Source organism: Octodon degus, unplaced genomic scaffold, assembly GCF_000260255.1.
Source record: "Octodon degus isolate 3935 unplaced genomic scaffold, OctDeg1.0 scaffold00018, whole genome shotgun sequence".
Classification (NCBI taxonomy): Eukaryota; Metazoa; Chordata; class Mammalia; order Rodentia; family Octodontidae; genus Octodon; species Octodon degus.
This window is the reverse complement of record NW_004524594.1, coordinates 670,807-687,958: the sequence shown is the minus strand read 5'-3', so window position 1 is coordinate 687,958 and position 17,152 is coordinate 670,807. Positions and strand designations below refer to the sequence as shown.

The 17,152-nt window shown below is 49.3% G+C and overlaps 1 protein-coding gene across 1 annotated transcript; it reads right to left on the bottom strand.

The window, feature by feature from the left end:
- Positions 1–232: 232 nt before the first annotated feature.
- Mtch2 (mitochondrial carrier 2) lies at positions 233–15,779 on the bottom strand. The gene is made up of 9 exons (XM_023710792.1): positions 15,561–15,779; positions 13,185–13,269; positions 12,943–13,049; positions 8,092–8,118; positions 5,270–5,332; positions 4,005–4,062; positions 3,609–3,660; positions 3,279–3,338; positions 233–413 (listed from the first exon to the last, which is right to left on the bottom strand). Exons 1-9 carry the CDS (start codon positions 15,645–15,647, stop codon positions 248–250), a joined length of 705 nt encoding a protein of 234 aa, XP_023566560.1. The 5' UTR covers positions 15,648–15,779; the 3' UTR covers positions 233–247.
- Between the last annotated feature and the right edge of the window lie 1,373 nt (positions 15,780–17,152).

The following is a 17,152-nucleotide window of genomic DNA, read 5'->3' as shown; positions in this document are numbered from 1 at the left end:
CCATGAAAGGTTTCTATCTGCCATGTGCCAGGCTGTCCTGGACCCAGCTGAGTATGGACTGAAACCTCCAGTAACTGTGAGCTAAATAAACCTTTCCATCCTTAAAAAAAAAAAAAAAAGAAAAATCTCTCTAAGGCCCAGCACTGGGAGGGGCTCAGTCCCCAGGTGGCTCCATTACCCCTCAGGGCCTCTGCGGGGCCTCTGTGCAGACATGGTCTCCTTTGCCTTGAAAATAGGACTCATCATTTCAAGCTCCCTCCCATTCTGCCCAGCAAGGGAGGCCCACAGCCCATGCCAGCCCATCGTGCGCCATACCTACCCCACTGTCCAGGGCATAGGTATTGACGAGGTAGGCCAGCGAGTTGCACAGCCACAAGGAAATGATGTCCCCCAGCAGGCGAGGAATCAGACCTCTGGTGAAGAGACAACGAAGGTAACCAAGCAGCGTCGCCAGCTAGGGGTGATCCACTCCACACACACATTCTCAGGGCACTCAATCTGGGAAGATGACCTGGGACCGCATGCATGTCCACCCCCACATCCACCCCTCACCCAGCTGCTCAAGGATGGCATTGGTTGGCTTCTGTGCCCACTCTGAAGACAGTCTGCTACACCTTCTGAACTAGTCAGGGCTCACTCTGCCAGCAGTGAGGCCCAAGGTTTGGAAGGTGCTTTGTAGAAGAGACTTAAACATAGCAAAAGAATGTTTTGACACACACAGATGAAGGACATCAAATCACGTTTCCAGCCAGGCACAATGCTATACACTGTAATAATCCCTGCGCTCAGGGAAGCTGAAACAGGAGAGTTGCAAGTTTTAGTCATACCTGGGTAATTTAGTGAGACTCGCAAAAATGAAAAAGTTACAAAGGGCTGGGGAGGTGGCTCAGTATTAAAGCACCCCTGGGCCTCAGCCACAGTAGGGAGAAACAAACAAACAAACAAACATGATTCCAGAGATGGGGAACTAGGCAGGCAGAGCTGTGGGGAGAATGTTCACTACCCGGCAGCCCAAAGGGCAGTGAGAGTCTAGCCTTTCCCCACCAGCATGTGACAGGCGGCTACGAATGCCCTGTCAGTTTTAGGACCAGAGATTGAACCCAGGGTCCTCACACTGAGCCACATCCCAAGCTCTTCTTTTCTTCCAACTTGGAGGCAGTTGCTAAATTGCCCAGGCTGGGCTTGACTGCCCAGAGGTATTACAGGTGGGTGCAACCACACTTGGCTACAGCTTTTTAGTCTCTTAAAAACAGAAAATCAGGGGCCAGGGGGATGGCTCAGTAGAATAAGTGCTTGCCTGGAAAGCGCAAGGGCCTGAGTTCAATCCCCGATTCTGCCAAAAAACCAAAAACGACACACACAGAAAAGCAGTCATCTCGCAGACTGCCCAGAGTACCCAGCAATGCTCAAGCCACGCTGAGGTGGGCCGAGGGTGGGGCTCAGCAGAGCACGGCTTAGCGTGTGCAAGGCTGGGAGTGCAACACCCAGCAGTGGAGGAAAACACATTCAAGTACGTGGAAGCACTGTGAAGTTAAACGAGACCACAGAGCTAACGACGCCAAGTTTCTGTGTTTGCAGGTCAGGGATTGGGCCTGTGGCCTTGTGTGGGCTGTGCAAGCACTCACCTAAGTTAAGCTGCATCTAGGCCCTCGTCTTCCTTGTTTTTTTTTTTTTTTTCAGAACTGGGGATTGAACTCAGGCCCTTGCACTTGCCAGGCAGACACTTATTCTACTGAGCCATCTCCCCAGCCCCTCGTCTTTCTTGTTTTTCAGCACAGTCTCTCTAGGCTGGCCTCAAACTAGCAACCTCCTGCTTCAGCCTCCTGGGACGATGGGATTACACAAGTGTGCGGCCATCCGCAGCTTCCAAGTTTTTGTTAGAATGTGTATAGTTGACTAAGTTTGCACAAAGCACAAAATTTTATTTCCTTAAGATAAGGAAAGGGGCCGGGGAGAGGGGGAGATGGCTCAGTGAAATAAGCGCTTGCCTGGCAAGCTCAGGGACCTGAGTTCAATCCCCAGTTCCGCAAAAAAAAAAAAAAAAAAAAAAGGAAAATAACGGGGCCCATGAGATAGCCCAACAGTCTAAAGTGCCTGCTTAGGCAAGCTTAGGAAAAGTGTAGGGACAGACCTTCGATTCCTGGCACCACATGGTGCACCAGTCCTTCCCCAGGGTGGGCTGAGCCAGCCACAAAAAAAAGAGGAAATAAGGGCCAGGGATATAGCTCAGTAGCACAGCATGAATTCCTGGTACCTCCTCCCCCCAAAAAAAGCAGGATAAGAAAAATATATGTGAAGATGATTTTCCAAAAATTAATTTGCTTTATTAAATGAGTATTCCTTGTCTGTCTGATTTTTAAAAATTTTTTTTTTTAATTTTATTTATTTATTTTTTAATATTTATTTATTTATTTATTTTGTGTGTGTGTGTGTGGCCAGCTCAGCCCACCAGGGGGCGGGGCTGGCTGGCATGTGGTGCTGGGGGATTGAACCGTGGTCCCTGGGCTTTGCTTAGCTTAGCTTGTTCTAAGTAGGTGCTTTAGACCACTGAGCCATCTCACCAGCCCTGATTTTTAAAATTTTGAGGGACTAGGCAGATAGCTCAGTGGTCTAAGCACCTGCCTGGTAAGTGCAAGGTCCTGAGTGCAATCTCAGGTACCAAAAAAAACCCAAAAAACAGTCTTCAGAGCTGGGGAGATAGTTCAGCGGCATAAGTGCCTTTTTTTTTTTAATAAGATTTTTTTTTAAAGTATTGTTTTAATATTTATTTTTATTTATTACATTTATTTATTGTGTGTGTGGCCAGCTCAGCCCACCAGGGGGGCGGGTCTGGCTGGCATGTGGTGCTGGGGATTGAACCGCGGTCCCTATGCTTTGCCAAGCTTGTTTCAAGTAGGTGCTTTAGACCACTGAGCCATCTCTCCAGCCCCCATAAGTGCCTTTTTGGCAAGCACAAGGTCCCTGGTTCGATCCCCAGTACTGAAAAAAAAAAAAAAAAAAAAAAAACAAAATTTTGAGACAGGGTCTAAGTTACCTAAGCAATCCTCCTGTCTTAGCCTTCCGAGTGGCTGGGACAACAGGCATGTACCACCACGCCTGGCTAAAGGTCTGGGATTTTTACAGTAGAGAATTTAAGCCAGAAGGGAGCTAAAAGGAGCTTAACATAAAGTAAACCCAGAAATACATTTTTCCCAGGATTAAATCAATACCACCTGCCCTTATCTTCAGGAAAGCTGCTCCACTCACACAAAAGCCACACACAGAGGACCATTACTCACGCGAAGAATCCCAGGATGCCCTCTTCTCGGTAGATGGTCACTATGGAGTCGCAGAGCCCGCTGTAGACATGGGGAGGTAGGGGTGGGGCAGGGCGCACACTGAGCTCACACTCTGGCTCTGCGAAGGGACTCACCACTGTTGAGGGGGAGTGGCCAGGGCTTGAGCTCCACCTCCCGCCTGTGGCCTGGCTGATCCCCCCAGCTCGGGGGCTGGAGACGCTTCAGCCTGCTCCCCTCCTGCTCTAAGTGTAGAGCAAAGCTCAACACTTGCAGAGCTATTCTGGAAGTGCCAGGAACCATCCAAACGGAGGGCACGGCGGTTTCACTCACCAGTACTTGGATTCTCTTCCTATGAACTGTACCATCGATCTCAGAGTGATGACTGCAGGACACAGAGAAGACGTATAGAACAAAGATGGCAAAGACAGCCTCATTAAAAAAAAAAAAAAAAAAAGGGTCCCACCTAAGGACATTCTGTGCTGGGCATGGTGGTGCACCCCTGCAGTCCCAGTACGCAGGAGGATCTCCAGCTTGAGCCTCACATGCAGACTCTGCCTCTAAGTTTAAACAAGGCCTGGGGATACAGCTTAGTGGAAAGGCCCTGGGTTCCATCTCCAACACCAGCAAAAAGCAGCACTTCATTGGCTCCCGGGCCTGCCTGTCAACGGGGGCGGCCAAGAGAGACAAGGTGCCGGAGCAGGCTCCAGGCTCCGTGGGCACACATACCATGGAAGGGGTGCGTGATGAGGGTAGCAGCAGAGCGAGCGACCATCTCTCGGGTTGTCTAGAAACAGTGGATAAACAACACTTCATGCAGTGATGAAGAGGGTGGCCTCACTTCAGTGCCCTGAGCCAAGACCAGCTGCTTGGGGTCCGCTGACACTCGGCCACAGACCCTGAGTTGGTCACCATTCAGGGGCTCTCTCAAAGCAGGCTTTTGTCAAGTCCACACAGGTGAACAAAGCTGGGAAACGCAGTGGCCTGGCCCCCAGGGTGCACAGCCAACCATCCTTGGAGCAGTTTGGGAGCAGCTGCCCCGCCCACCCTAGACAGCCTCCTCCCAGAGCCCACAGGAGTGGGCAGTCCCGCAGCTCAAGAGGTAGATCCTGGGCTGAGGTGGGACTCTGGGGCAGGGGTGGAGCTGCAGCAGAGCAGCCACCAAGTGCCTCCTACCCAGTGCCTGCCAGCTCCTTTTCTGTTGAGGACTGAGGTCAGCACCTAGCACTGGGCCTATGTTATCTCACTAAGCCCATCTTTTATTTTGAGACAGGATCTCACTAAATCCCCCAGACTTTCAGGCATGGGGGATCACACCTGTCACCCCAGTGCTGGGACTGAAGCAGGAGGATCGTTCCAAGTTCGAGGCCAACCTGAATTACGCAGAGAGCCTGTCTCAAAAAAACGACAAAAAAACTGAACAATTTTCTTAAGTGTAGGTTTGTGAAAACTGACATGCCGTGGGGGATTGATGCGCTCACACGTGCGCGCACGCGTGCGCGTGCGCGCGCGCACACACACACACACACACACACACACACAGAGCACTGGGTCCCTTCTCACTGTCCCCCATCCCAGGTCTAGGCCCAGTTCCCACAGGTGCAGTCCATTAATGTCAACAGACTGAAGTTCAAAAATTGTCCTGGGATCATTGCAGCACAGCTTGTGCTGGGGGAACTGCCATACCCCACCTCAAACGGAAGTCTGCCAGGGAAAGAGCAGAGATGCCCGCCGTGACCGTGCCTGAGCCCAGGGAATTAAGTGATTTGTTGTTGCTGTCGTTAAGGCTATTGTTTAGTATGCACTGGCAATACACTATGTACACATTTGTTGTAGGGAGTTGATACACACACATACCCCTCCCCTGGAAAGCCCAAAATAATTTACAGGCTCACTTTCACATGGAACAGGCAGAGAAGTGCCGCCTGTCAACCCTGATCTCATAGGGGCCACAGAGCTCAGGCAAAGAGCAAGGGAGATAGTGTGTGGCCCACCTCTTTGATAACTTGGTCAAAGGAAGGCGAGCCTTCTTTTTGTACACTTCCAGGTCCCGACTCCTGGAAATTGAAATCAGAGAAGAAACAAAAGAATGAGATACCTCCCGCATGAAAGAGCCAATCAAAACATGGGCAACCAAAGAACAGATACTTCTCGGAAATACAGATGGCCGACAAGCACACACACACAAATGTGTCTTTCAACACTGCTGCCCATTGGAGAACAAATTACAGCAACACTGAGATTCCATCCCACTCCACAGACCAGGCCTCATTGGGAAACTTAATCATACCAAATGCTGGTGAAGGGAAAAGAATGGGGGAAAAGGAACTGCTATGCTGCTGGGGAAGTACCAACTAGTGCAGCCACTGTGGAGACCAACATGGAGGCTCCGCACAACACTCAAACTACCGGGCCGTGGCGGCACACGCTCTAACGCCAGTACTTAGGAGGGTGAGGCCGGAAGAGCACTAAGCTTGAGGCCAGGTTCTTTTTAGTTTTTGAGGCCAGATTTTTGCTAGCAAGTTCAAGGCCAGGCTGAACTACCAACCTGTCTCAAAAAACCAAACCAAATAAACCAAAAACCCTGCAGAACTAGGAATTCTGTATGACCCAGCTATACCCTTCTAGGAATCATCCTGAGTTCAAGGTGCCATATTGCTGTGGTAAATGCATACCCATTTCTAGCACCTCGAGTTAAATCTTGGAAGGAACCACAGATGGACAGAGGGGAGGAACTGCCTGACATTAACTCAGGAGACGCTTTTGTTGCTAACGTTGTTGGATTGTTGTAATAGCAACAAAGGGTCTGGAACAACAGCAATGTCAGTATAGCTATGCTACCGTGTCTCGTTTCTAAAAAGTTTCGTTTTGGCCTTGCAATAAACAAACTGCATTATTATCTAAGGGGATGTTATGTGATACATTTTCTCTTTATTAAAAATTCACAGAAAAAAAAAGGGGATCCTTATTATTCAAGCTTGAAAAAAAAAAAACATGTGGCGCTTATATACAATGGAGTACTACTCTTTCATAAAGGATAAATTTGAGTCATTTGTACAAAAATGGATGTACCTTGTGACCAGAATGTTAAGTGAAATAAATCAGACACACACGCTGAAACATGGCAGTTTTTTTCCTGAGACAGTCTGTAGCCCAAGCTGCCCTCCAGCTTGCAGCTCAGCCTCCCGAGGGCTGACAGGTGTGCGTCACGGCCCTGGCTGCATGGTTTCTCAAAGGAGAAATCCAAAATATAAGTAGAGAGCAAAATAAAAGACAAATCAAAGTATAAAGATCTGTTTCAAATGGGAAGGGGAGTAAGAGATGGAACGGTCCCTGGTGTGCTGTGCCAGCCCCGCCCTGGGGCACGCTGAGATGGCAACTGAGACTGGCATGGTGGTGGTGACAGGCACCTGTAATCCCAGTGCTTGGGAGGCTGAAAACAGGATGATCACTACGAGCCTGATCTGTGTAGTGAGACACTGTACTACATAAATAAATAATGAAAAGATATGGAATGTGACATGTAGGAGGGGAAAAGGAATTTTACAAGAGGACAGACAACACTCGGGAGGCTGAGGCAGGATGATCGTTGTGAGTTCGAGACCAGTGTAAGCTACAAAGTGAGCTCAAGGCCAGCCTGAACTACACAGTGACAAAAAAATAAGAGCTTTGGGAATAGGAAGGGGATCATGAGCAGCGGAGTCAGGGCAGGCAGGGGTAGGGACAAGAAGAACAAAGACGTGTCACGCACAGGGACCACACCACAGCAGATGCAGTCACTAGGCATGGCAAGGTGTACTAATGCAAAATTAAAAAGAAAAAAATGCCCGGGCTTGCCCTTAACTTGTCATCTCCAGCCTCGGCCTCCCCAGCGCTGGGGTCTTAAGCACTCAGCAGCACCCCCAGCTGTCAGTTTTAGTTTTTATTTACTTATCATTTCTGTACAGGAGTGTAATTTGATTCTTTTCCATTCTTATCCCTCCCTTAAACCCGGCTTCCCTTTCTTGTTTACAAAAGCTTTGTTTCTATTTTTTCTTTCTTTTCTTCTCTATTCTTTTTTCCTTATTCTTCCCCCTCCCTAGGGTTCTCTTCCCATTTGAAAATTTTTTTCCTGTTTCACAATATTATACATTTTGGTCCATATTTACACTTTCGGTTTGTCACACCAGAGAAATCATGTAGTATTTATATGTGTCCAAATTATCAGAGTGTGGTCTGAAGGTACATCCATTTACCAAGAAATGACTCAAGTTTATCCTTCATGGCAGACTAGTACTGCACTGTATTAAAAAAACACATCTTCTTTACCCAGGCATCAGCTGAAGGCATTTGGGCTGTGTCCAAGAAGTGGCTATTTATAAGCTGCCGCTACAAACATGGGTGTGCATACATCACTGTGGCGTGACGCTTTCCATCTTCTCGGGATGGTTCCCAGAACGGGAACAGCTGGGTGAAACGGGATGCCGATCCTAGCTTTGGAGGACTCTCCAAACTGATTTCCACAGTGGTTACACCAGTCTGCCCTCTAACAGCGGAGAAGGGCAACTTTATCCCCACAGCCTGCCAGCATTTGTTGCTGGTTGATTCTTGATGATAGCCACTCTTTCTGGGGTGAGATGGGATCTCAGTGTTGTTTTAATTTGCATCTCTCGAATGCCCAGGGATGCTGACCATTTTTTCACATATGTGCCCCAGTTGCTCGCCCTGCCGCTGGCTGGCGCTGGCTGTGGTGGAACACGAGGCTGCAGATCTCTCCTAGAGGCCCAGCCCTAACTGCAGCAAGAGGGGCCATGCGTGGCACTCGGCCTCAACATACCTCAGGCTTGTCACCATCCTGGTAATGCTATGGAGGAAACAAGAGAAAGGGGATTAGGGCCATTCATGTGTCATGTGACAGAAGACAAGATGACAACACTACTGACAGGAAATGGAACAGCAGTCACTTTTGCTTTTTTTTTTTTTTTTGGTGGAACTGGGATTGAATTCAGGCCCTTGTGTTTGCCAGGCAAGCGATTATTCTACTGAGCCATCTCCTGAGTCCCTGCTTTTTTTTTTTCTCTCTGCCAATCTTCAATTAGTTTCTACTGCCAATTAATCAACTGGAAAAAAAACTGTCTCCAAGATGATCTTGTTGCAAAGTTTAACATATTGGTGGTCAGCTGGAGGAACAAACTGGTGCTCAGAAAATTCTTTATTAAAACAGAGGAATGGGGCCGGGGAGATGGCTCAGTGGAATAAGTGCTTCCCTGGCAAGCACAAGAGCCTAAGTTCAATCCCTGGTTCCGACAAAAAATAAAAAAAAAAAAAACAACAGAGGAAGGTGGGGCTGGAGGCACAGGCCTGCAAGCTCTGTGTGCTGTGAGGCTAGGGCAAGGGGACTGCAAACTTGGGCCCTACCTGGGCCGCTTACACAGAAAGAAAGGGGCTGGGAATGTAGCTTATTGCACGGCCTCTGCCTTGATCACCATGGTCACAGAGAAAGCCAGCCAAAGACCATTTTTCTTCTTCTTTTTTGAGACAGGGTCTTGCTATGCAGTTCAGGCTGGCCTTGAACTCACTTTGTACCCAGGACAGTCTTGAGCCTGCAGTCCTCCTGCCTGAACCTCCCCAGTGCTGGGATTACAGGCATGTGTCACCACACCTGACAATTCTTTTTTTTTTTTTGGCGGAACAGGGGATTGAACTCAGGCCCTTGCGCTTGCCAGAGAAGCGCTTATTCCACTGAGCCATCTCCCCAGCCCCAACAATTTTTCTTATTACTTTCTAGTTATACTAGTTGAAAAAAAGACATTTTGTTGTTCTTGTTATAGTTTTTTTTTTTTTTTTTGGTGGAACCAGGGATTGAACTCAGGATCCTGCGCTTGCCAGACAAGCGCTTATTCTACTGAGCTATTTCCCCAACCTCTAGTTTTGTTTTGAAGACAGGATCTCCCTATGTGGTGCGTGCTGGCCTTCAACTCACAGTCCTCCTGCCTTAGTCTCCCCAGTGCTGGAACTACAGGGGTGTGCCACCATGTCTGGCTACAATGCTGCTTCTGTAAACACAATTACTATTTTAAAAAGCATAGACAAGGGACAGGGCTATAGCTCAGGGGTGCAACACCTGGGTAGCATGCAAGAGGCTCCAGGTCCTCCCCCAACAGGTACACAATTCCAGGCAAGAGAAATGTTAAGATTCAGCAAAGTGCTGCACTTTGGCTATATTCCAGATCTGTGGCGACCATTAATTCTAATAGTTCGAGACCTTTTTGAAAAATTTCACTCATTTCTAGACTTTTTTTTGAGACAGTGTCACTATATAGCCCAGGCTGGCCTTGAACTCACAGTGCTCCTCCTGCATCAGCCTCTTGGATCCCGGGGTTCTTTCTGGCTGTGTAACACACTTATAAACATAGCAAAGGACAATTCTGTCTGCAGACCCATTTTCTAAACATGCTTTACAGGTCAATTCATCCTGACTTATACTGAAGCACAACTGAGAAAGCAGAACAATCAGAGCGGCACCAGCTTCACCAGCAAAGTACAAGGAGCCCAGCAAAACCCAAAGAGCCCTCGCAAGCCAGGAGCTCCTGTGCGATGTTGTCATGTGCATCCTCTACAGGGGCAATCCATGTTTGATCGGTGTTGGCCTCTGCCACATCCAGACTCTTGGCCAAGGGTGGCATGGTGGCTTTGGAGGAAGGCCTTAAAGGAAGCCATGAAGTCTGACACTAGGTCCTGCCACCCAACGCCAGGCACATCCACACAGGTCATGGCCTCCTGCAGGCTACCTGTGCCTTTCCAGCCTCCGTCCCTCACTGGGCTTCTCTCCCCGCCCTGTCCATCCCTTGTGACCCCTCCCAGGCCTTTCCACAGCACAGGAGACTCAGGGGCACCACCACCTAGGCCCTCCCACTGGCTTTGTCTGCGGCAAGACGTGTGCCCTTGAGTGGGCAGAGAAGCAAAGTGGTTTTGGCTGTCACTCACACCTGCCTGTCCTTCAAGCTCCATCGGGAGAGCACCAAGCCCACCACTCCTGTCTACACAGGGACCTGACCCAGCTCAGCATGGATAGGACATCCCAGGCAGCCTTGGCGCTACAGCAGTGACAGGGGCTTAGGTGTAGCACAGAGCTGGGATTCTAGGTCACCACTTCAACAGCCCATGGGGGGTCCTGATGTGAGTTTGTGTGCACGTGTGCACGCATGCGTGCGCGCGTACACACACACGCACATGCACACAGTATGCCTCAGGCACAGGGCTTGGCCTACTAGCACTAGGACCTAAGGTCTACCACTGGCTGGGCCAAAGCAGATGCTCTGCCTTAGCCAGCAGGGGCAGGACTAGAAGCTGAGGGTGGGGACTCAGCCAGCATTGGTGTTTTATACAACAGTTTATGGGATGGAGGTGCAGCTCAGAGGCAAAGCCCATCCTAACACACCAGGACCAGAAGAAAACAAAAGATTACCAAATATCTGACACATATCCAAGAAAAAAAAAAAAGCTCACCTATACCCCTACCACCAAGGCTCACACCCTGCCAGTGGGAGGGCTGCTAGGACACTGGATTAAGGTCTCTGCTTTCCACCTCACAGCCACAGACACACCAAGCCTGCCCTCGTCCTCCCCCTTCTGCACGGGTTGCAGCGTGACCGGCCTTCACCTTACCCCACACACAACACAGCACCCAGAACACGACTGTACAGCATCACAAATAATCAATAGGCAACGACCTGCACAGGCCAGGAGGAGGCCTGCCGCGCCTGCGCCCTTGGCCCTCTCCTCTCCATAGATCACTGCTCCTGGCCTGGACACTTTAAGGGGGAGACTAGGGCCAGCCAGATAGGTCAGGAGACAAAGCCCCTGCTCAGGCACAGGGCAGTGGCCAGGGTTTGACCCCCAGCGTGCTGTGCTGGCCATGCCAATGACCCTGGGGCTTGCTGAGGCCACTGAGACTGGACCTAGGGGCACGTGCCTGGAATCCCAGCACTCAGGAGGCTGTAAACAGGCGGATCACTGCAAGTCCGATCTACATAACGAGACCCTGTACATCTTGTAGACCTTGTACTAAAATTATTATTATTATTATTATTATTATTATTATTATTATATTATTTGGGCAGAACCAGGGATTAAACTCAGGCTCTTACGCTTGCCAGGGAAGCGCTTATTCTACTGAGCCATCTCTCTGGCCCCCCTTGTACTAAAATTAAAAAAAAAAAAAAGAAGATTAGATACTGAACCCACACAGAGATACAACCCCAGCTCAGGGCTGGGGAGATGGCTCAGTAGAATAAATGCTTGCCTGGCAAGCACAAAGGCCTGAGTTCAATCCCCAGTTCTGCCAAAAACCAAAAAACAAAAACCCCCATAACAGTTCTTCTTAAAATTTTTTGAGACAGGGTCTTGCAGAGTAGGTAGGTTGTCTAGGCTGGGCTCCAATCCTTCTGCCTCAGCCTCCAAGAGTGCTAGATTAAAGTTATGCACCTGCACAGCATGTTATTTAAAATGTTTTAAATTTGGTATGGGGTCTCACTATGCAGCTTGGACTCATAGTGATCCTCCTGTGTCAGCCTCCCTAGTGCTGGGATTACAGGCGTGCACCACCATACCGGGTCCGTGTTTGGCTGGTGAACCAGCACAGCATGCAGTACCAAGAATCGAACCCAGGTCCCTGTGTTTGCCAGGCAGGCACTCAGCCCATCAAGCTATCTTCCCGACCCTAAAAACTCTTTTTTTTTTTGAACCGGAGATTGAACTCAGGTCCTCGTGCTTGCCAGGGAAGCACTTATTCCACTGAGCCATCTCCCCGGCCCCCCGACCCTTAAAATTCTTAAAGAAAAAAAGTGTGTTTGTTTGTTTTGTACCAGGGATCAAACTCAGGACCTACAAGCACTTATGCCACTGAGCTATCTCCCCAGTCCCCCAAAACTTAGGTTTTTTTTTAATATTTATTTATTTATTTATTGTGTGGCTAGCTCAGCCCACCAGGGGGCGGGCAGGCCGGCATGTGGTGCTGGGGGATTGAACCGAGGTCTCTGTGCTGCTTTGCTTGAGCTTAGCTTGTTCTAAGTAGGTGCTTTAGACCACTGAGCCATCTCACCAGCCCCCCAAAACTAGTTTTTAATAGAAAATGTGTCATTAACATCACATTAGGAGGGCTGGGGAGATAGCTCCGTAGAATAAGTGCTGGCCTGGCAAGTGCAGGGTCCTGAGTTCAATCACAGGTCCCACACACAAAAAAACCCACATCACATTAGAAGGGCCAGTGAGATAGCTCAGCAGACTAAGCACCTGCTTAGGCAAGTGCAGGGACTGGGGTTCGATCCCCAGCACCATATGCTGTGCCAGTCACTGAGACCAGGCACGGTGGCACATGCCTGTAATCCTAGTGATGGGGAGGCTAAAAACAGGAGTCTCACTACGAGTCCAAGCTGCTTAATGAGACCCTGTACCAAATATATATTTTTTGAAAATCACACTAGATAAGTGTGCATCTGTAGTCTCAGTACTGGTGAGGCTGAGGCTGGAGGGTCACTGTGAGTTTGAGGTCCACCTGGACGATATAGTGCAATGACAGCACTATCCAGTGAAACTTCTTTTCCAAAAACTGCTCTTAACCAATAGAATGAACTGAACATAAAGGGTGGCCAGAATCCAAGGGAACACAAAACACTTCTCCTCTTACCTGCAAAACTTTACCATGGACCACAGTTCCAAGGACTCCTGAACACAGTCTTGGAGTTAAGCCGGTGAACAACCCCCGCCGCCCATCGATGCTGGCAATGTGATGAGCTAGGAGCGCAATGAAAGGTTTCAGTTCCAGGCAGAGGGTGGTTGTGTGAACGTCAAGGCAGTCTCATCTCTCCAGTAGCTCCTGCCTGCCTATCCTCAATATCCTCTGGTTCCAAATGAATGCAAGACACTCACCGTAACTGAAGAGACCCGGAAGCTGACACACTTGCCGCCCAAAGATATTCCGTCCTATGGTTGGAGGAAGAGGCTCATATCCCACCTTTAAAAACAAAGGAAAACCTTAACAACAAGAGTATTCCTACAAATGCCTTGGTGGCAGGCCTTAAACAGCACAAATAAAAATGCAATTTATGTCTTCCCACAAAGGATTAAAGGACCATCCTGTTTGGTTTCTGTTCTGTCAAACTGATTAAGTCTGGATTCAATAAACTCCAGTCCAAAGTCCATGAAGTAGGCTAATATTTTCTTTATAACTGAAAATAGCATAAGGAAACTTTTGTTAGAAACATTTTACTGGGGAAGCTCAAAAATTATTTCCAAAAGAAAATCTAGGGGAGATGGCTCAGTGGAACAAGTGCTTCCCTGGCAAGCGCAAGGGCCTGAGTTCAAGCCCCTGTTCTGCCACAAAAAAATCTAAGGGATTTTTTTTTTTTTTTTTTTTTTTTTTGCAGAACCAGGGATTGAACTCCAGCCCTTGCGCTTGCCAGGGAAGCGCTTATTCCACTGAGCCATCTCCCCGGCCCTCTAGGGGATTTTTAATCTTTGAATAAAACAAGACGCCCACCTCGAAAGCATCAATTGGTTCAACAAACACATTCAAGGACCAAATGTAGATGCAGCTGGGAAATTCACTTCAGAAATGATCACAAGCTAGGTTCCCGTAAATGACCTGAGCATCGTGAACAATCTAATAAAAGCCATCTTGTAAAATCAATATATATTTGTGCAGCGTGTACAGGATTTCTCATGTACTAGGATGCTGAAGGACCCACGCCACTGGACACAGTCTTGACTCTGCATGCCCGTGATCTCCTCATCCATTCTATTAAATAACTTTCATCTGCTACCATGGAACTATTTTTAAAGCTGGGTATTTGGGAACTTCACCAAAACCCCCACATTTGACAGCACCCAAATGTTGTGAAATCAAAATGAAGGGTATTCAAGCTTTTGAGGTAAGAGCTGGGAATGTCACTTACCACTCTCTCCTGGGGAATTATTGAGTAATGGGTTCATACAGAATTTGCTGCAAAATGTCACCTCAGATGCCATCTAGCCCCAAATGTGCCAATCCTGTTTTGCCTTTTTTTTTTTCTTTTGGTCTTTTTGAGACAGGGTCTCACTAAGCAGTTCAGGCTGGCCTTGAGCTCACATTGTAATCCAGGCTGGCCTCGAATTTGCAGCAATCCTCCTAAGTGCTGGGATTCAATCTTCTGCCTTAAGCATCACAGTACAGCACAAAGTCACTTCTTTAGGTCCAAATAACCTGTGTCACAAGAAGCTTCTTTTTTTTTTTTTGCGGAACCGGGGATTGAACTCAGGCCCTTAGGCTTGCCAGGGAAGCGCTTATTCCACTGAGCCATCTCCCCGGTCCCAAGAAGCTTCTACACACAGAAGCTGAATGTACTCAGGTCAACACCAACAAGTACTGTCAGTAACACCTCAGGAATAAGGTCCTCCCCAGTGTCCACATGTTTGCTACAGAAAGTAAAGACATTGCTTGCTTCCTTGATAAAATGAATGAGGTACTGATGCCAACCCTCAACAAAGGTTAGAAAACATTTTTTTTAATGACTAGCTCTCATAGAAAAAGTCTAGAAAACCAACTGAAAATATGACCTAAAAATGCAGGGTCTATCTGCCTGTGAACATGTAATATTTCACAGTAGATTGGAAAATAAGCCAAGGAGGGGCATAGGCTAGATATTAGGGAGCTCAAGGCTTCTGTTTAAACTCCCAAAACTCGGCACTGAACTGATTTCCAGCAGGACAAACGTGATTTTCGTTGCCATAAACCAGACTCCTGCTGCCAGGGCGCGCTCAATGGATCCTTCTGAAACCTGACTTTCTGATCACTTCTGAATGGGCTCCTTGTGTTTATCTGAGTATCTGGTGTTAAAATCTCTGAACACAACAGCAGTAGTGACAGTCAGAAAATAAACAGATGAAAAGAGAGCAGGAAAGCGAGTAAGAAATAATAAAAGGCTGGCTCTCTTGACATTTCGATTTGGCTGCCCCTGAGCGTGTGGCGTCCCGCGCGGGTGGCCGGGCGCGGATGTCCCCGCCGAGGGGCGCAGGACGGCGCCGGGACCCTGGGCGCCGGGCGGGCACCCTTCGGGCGGAAGCGCGGATTCGGCGCCGCGGGCAGCGCGGTGGCAGTTGGCCGGAACAGGGCGCGGCCCGGCGGGGCACGGACGCAGGGCGGCGGGCCGGTGGGCGCTGTCCCGGCCGCAGGACAGGGCGCACAGAAGGAGCCGCCCTGACCCCGGGCGCAGCGGGCAGGACGACACCGCGGGGCGCCGGCGAGCAGGGGACAGCGACGACTCATACCTGGATGAGCACTTTCACGTACATGAGCGGCTGGGAAAGGATGGTGAGACCGGAGCCCAGGAGCACCTGACTAGCCGCGTCCGCCATGATGGCACCCGCGGACGCACAGACACACCGAGCCACCAAGCGACACCGCCAGTCCCGGATCACGTGCCGGGACCGCCGGCTTCACTGGCCCGCCCGCAACGCGGGCGCACGCACGCACGCACGCACACGCACGCTCCGCCCCGAACAGGCTCCTCCCACAGCCCCGCCCTGAGAAACGGTAGGTTCTCGCGAGCGGGCGCCACGGGGGGCGGGGCTTGGTGCGCCTGGCTTTAGCGTTTGCGGGCCTGCTGCGCATGCACCTCCCGAAGTGTCGGAAAGAGACATGGGCGTGGCCGAGGGGGAGTCTGTGTGACCCTGACTACAAAGGCAAGGTCAGAGGAAGGGAAAGTTGAGAAGCTCCTTCCTTAAGCTCCGCCTCTTGCTTGCCCTTGCCCTGTGGACTTAATCTAAGTTCGACGGATATTGCGCACGCACGGAGACCTGAGTCTGTCTGCTGGCGGAGGAACAGTGGCTCATTCTGACATCCGGTCAAGCTTGCTCTCTCGCGGTCATTCATTTATTCATTCATTCAGTTAATGTTATCAGAAACGCCTCCTGGCACCACTCTAACTTCACTGGCTTCTTTTCTTTCTTTTTTTTGTTACAGTGTACTGAGCTACGGCGCCCCCCACTTCCTTTTAGTTTTTGAGACAGGGTCTTTTGTTTGTTTGTTTTGTGTTTTAGGGAAGGGTCTACTGGGTGTTCAGGGTCTCACTACTAGACCGGACTCGTAGTGATCAACCTGTTTTCAGCCTCCCAAGAGCTGGGATTACAGGTGTGCGCCGCCACCACGGCCAGTCTCATTTTAGCGCGCCCGGGGGCCGGGCGGCATGGCAGGCGCTTCAATGCGCAGAGCTGTTTGGCCCTTCGAGACAAGGTCTTTTTTTTTTTTTTTTTTTTTTTTCTTGGAACCCGGGATTCAACTCAGGCCCTTGCGCTTGCCAGTGAAGCGCTTATTCCACTGAGTCATCTCCCCAGCCCCTAAAACAGGGTCTTGCTAAATCGCTAACTTGTCTAGGCTGGGCTTGAAGTTAGAGTTCTCCTGCTTCAGCCTCCCAAAAGCCTTCTGCCTCGTCATGCAACGAGTCAACTGAATTTTGAGCTGTAACTATGGAAAACAATATGTTCCCTTATGCCTGCTGTTTAGTAAGGAGTAACTGAGTAACTGTCTCCCTCCCCTCCCTAATCTAATTACTGTAAACATAGTTTAAGATGTATCTTATAGGGGCGGTTGAGATGGTGCAGTAGAATAAGTGTTTTCCTGGCAAGTGCAGGGTCCTGAGTTCAATCCCCAGTTCTGGAAAAAAAAAGGCTTGCTCAACAACCGCCCACACGGGCAAGCTGTGCATGTCACTGAACTGTGAGACACCTTAGTCATGTAACTTTCGTTTTAAAAGCTTGCTTCGCGGGCCTAGGTGCCGTTAGTCTTCTCCTGCATGAGAAATGACTGGTGGCCCTGAGCTCAGTAACAAATGGCTCTTTTAAATTCCAATCTGGCTTCTGTT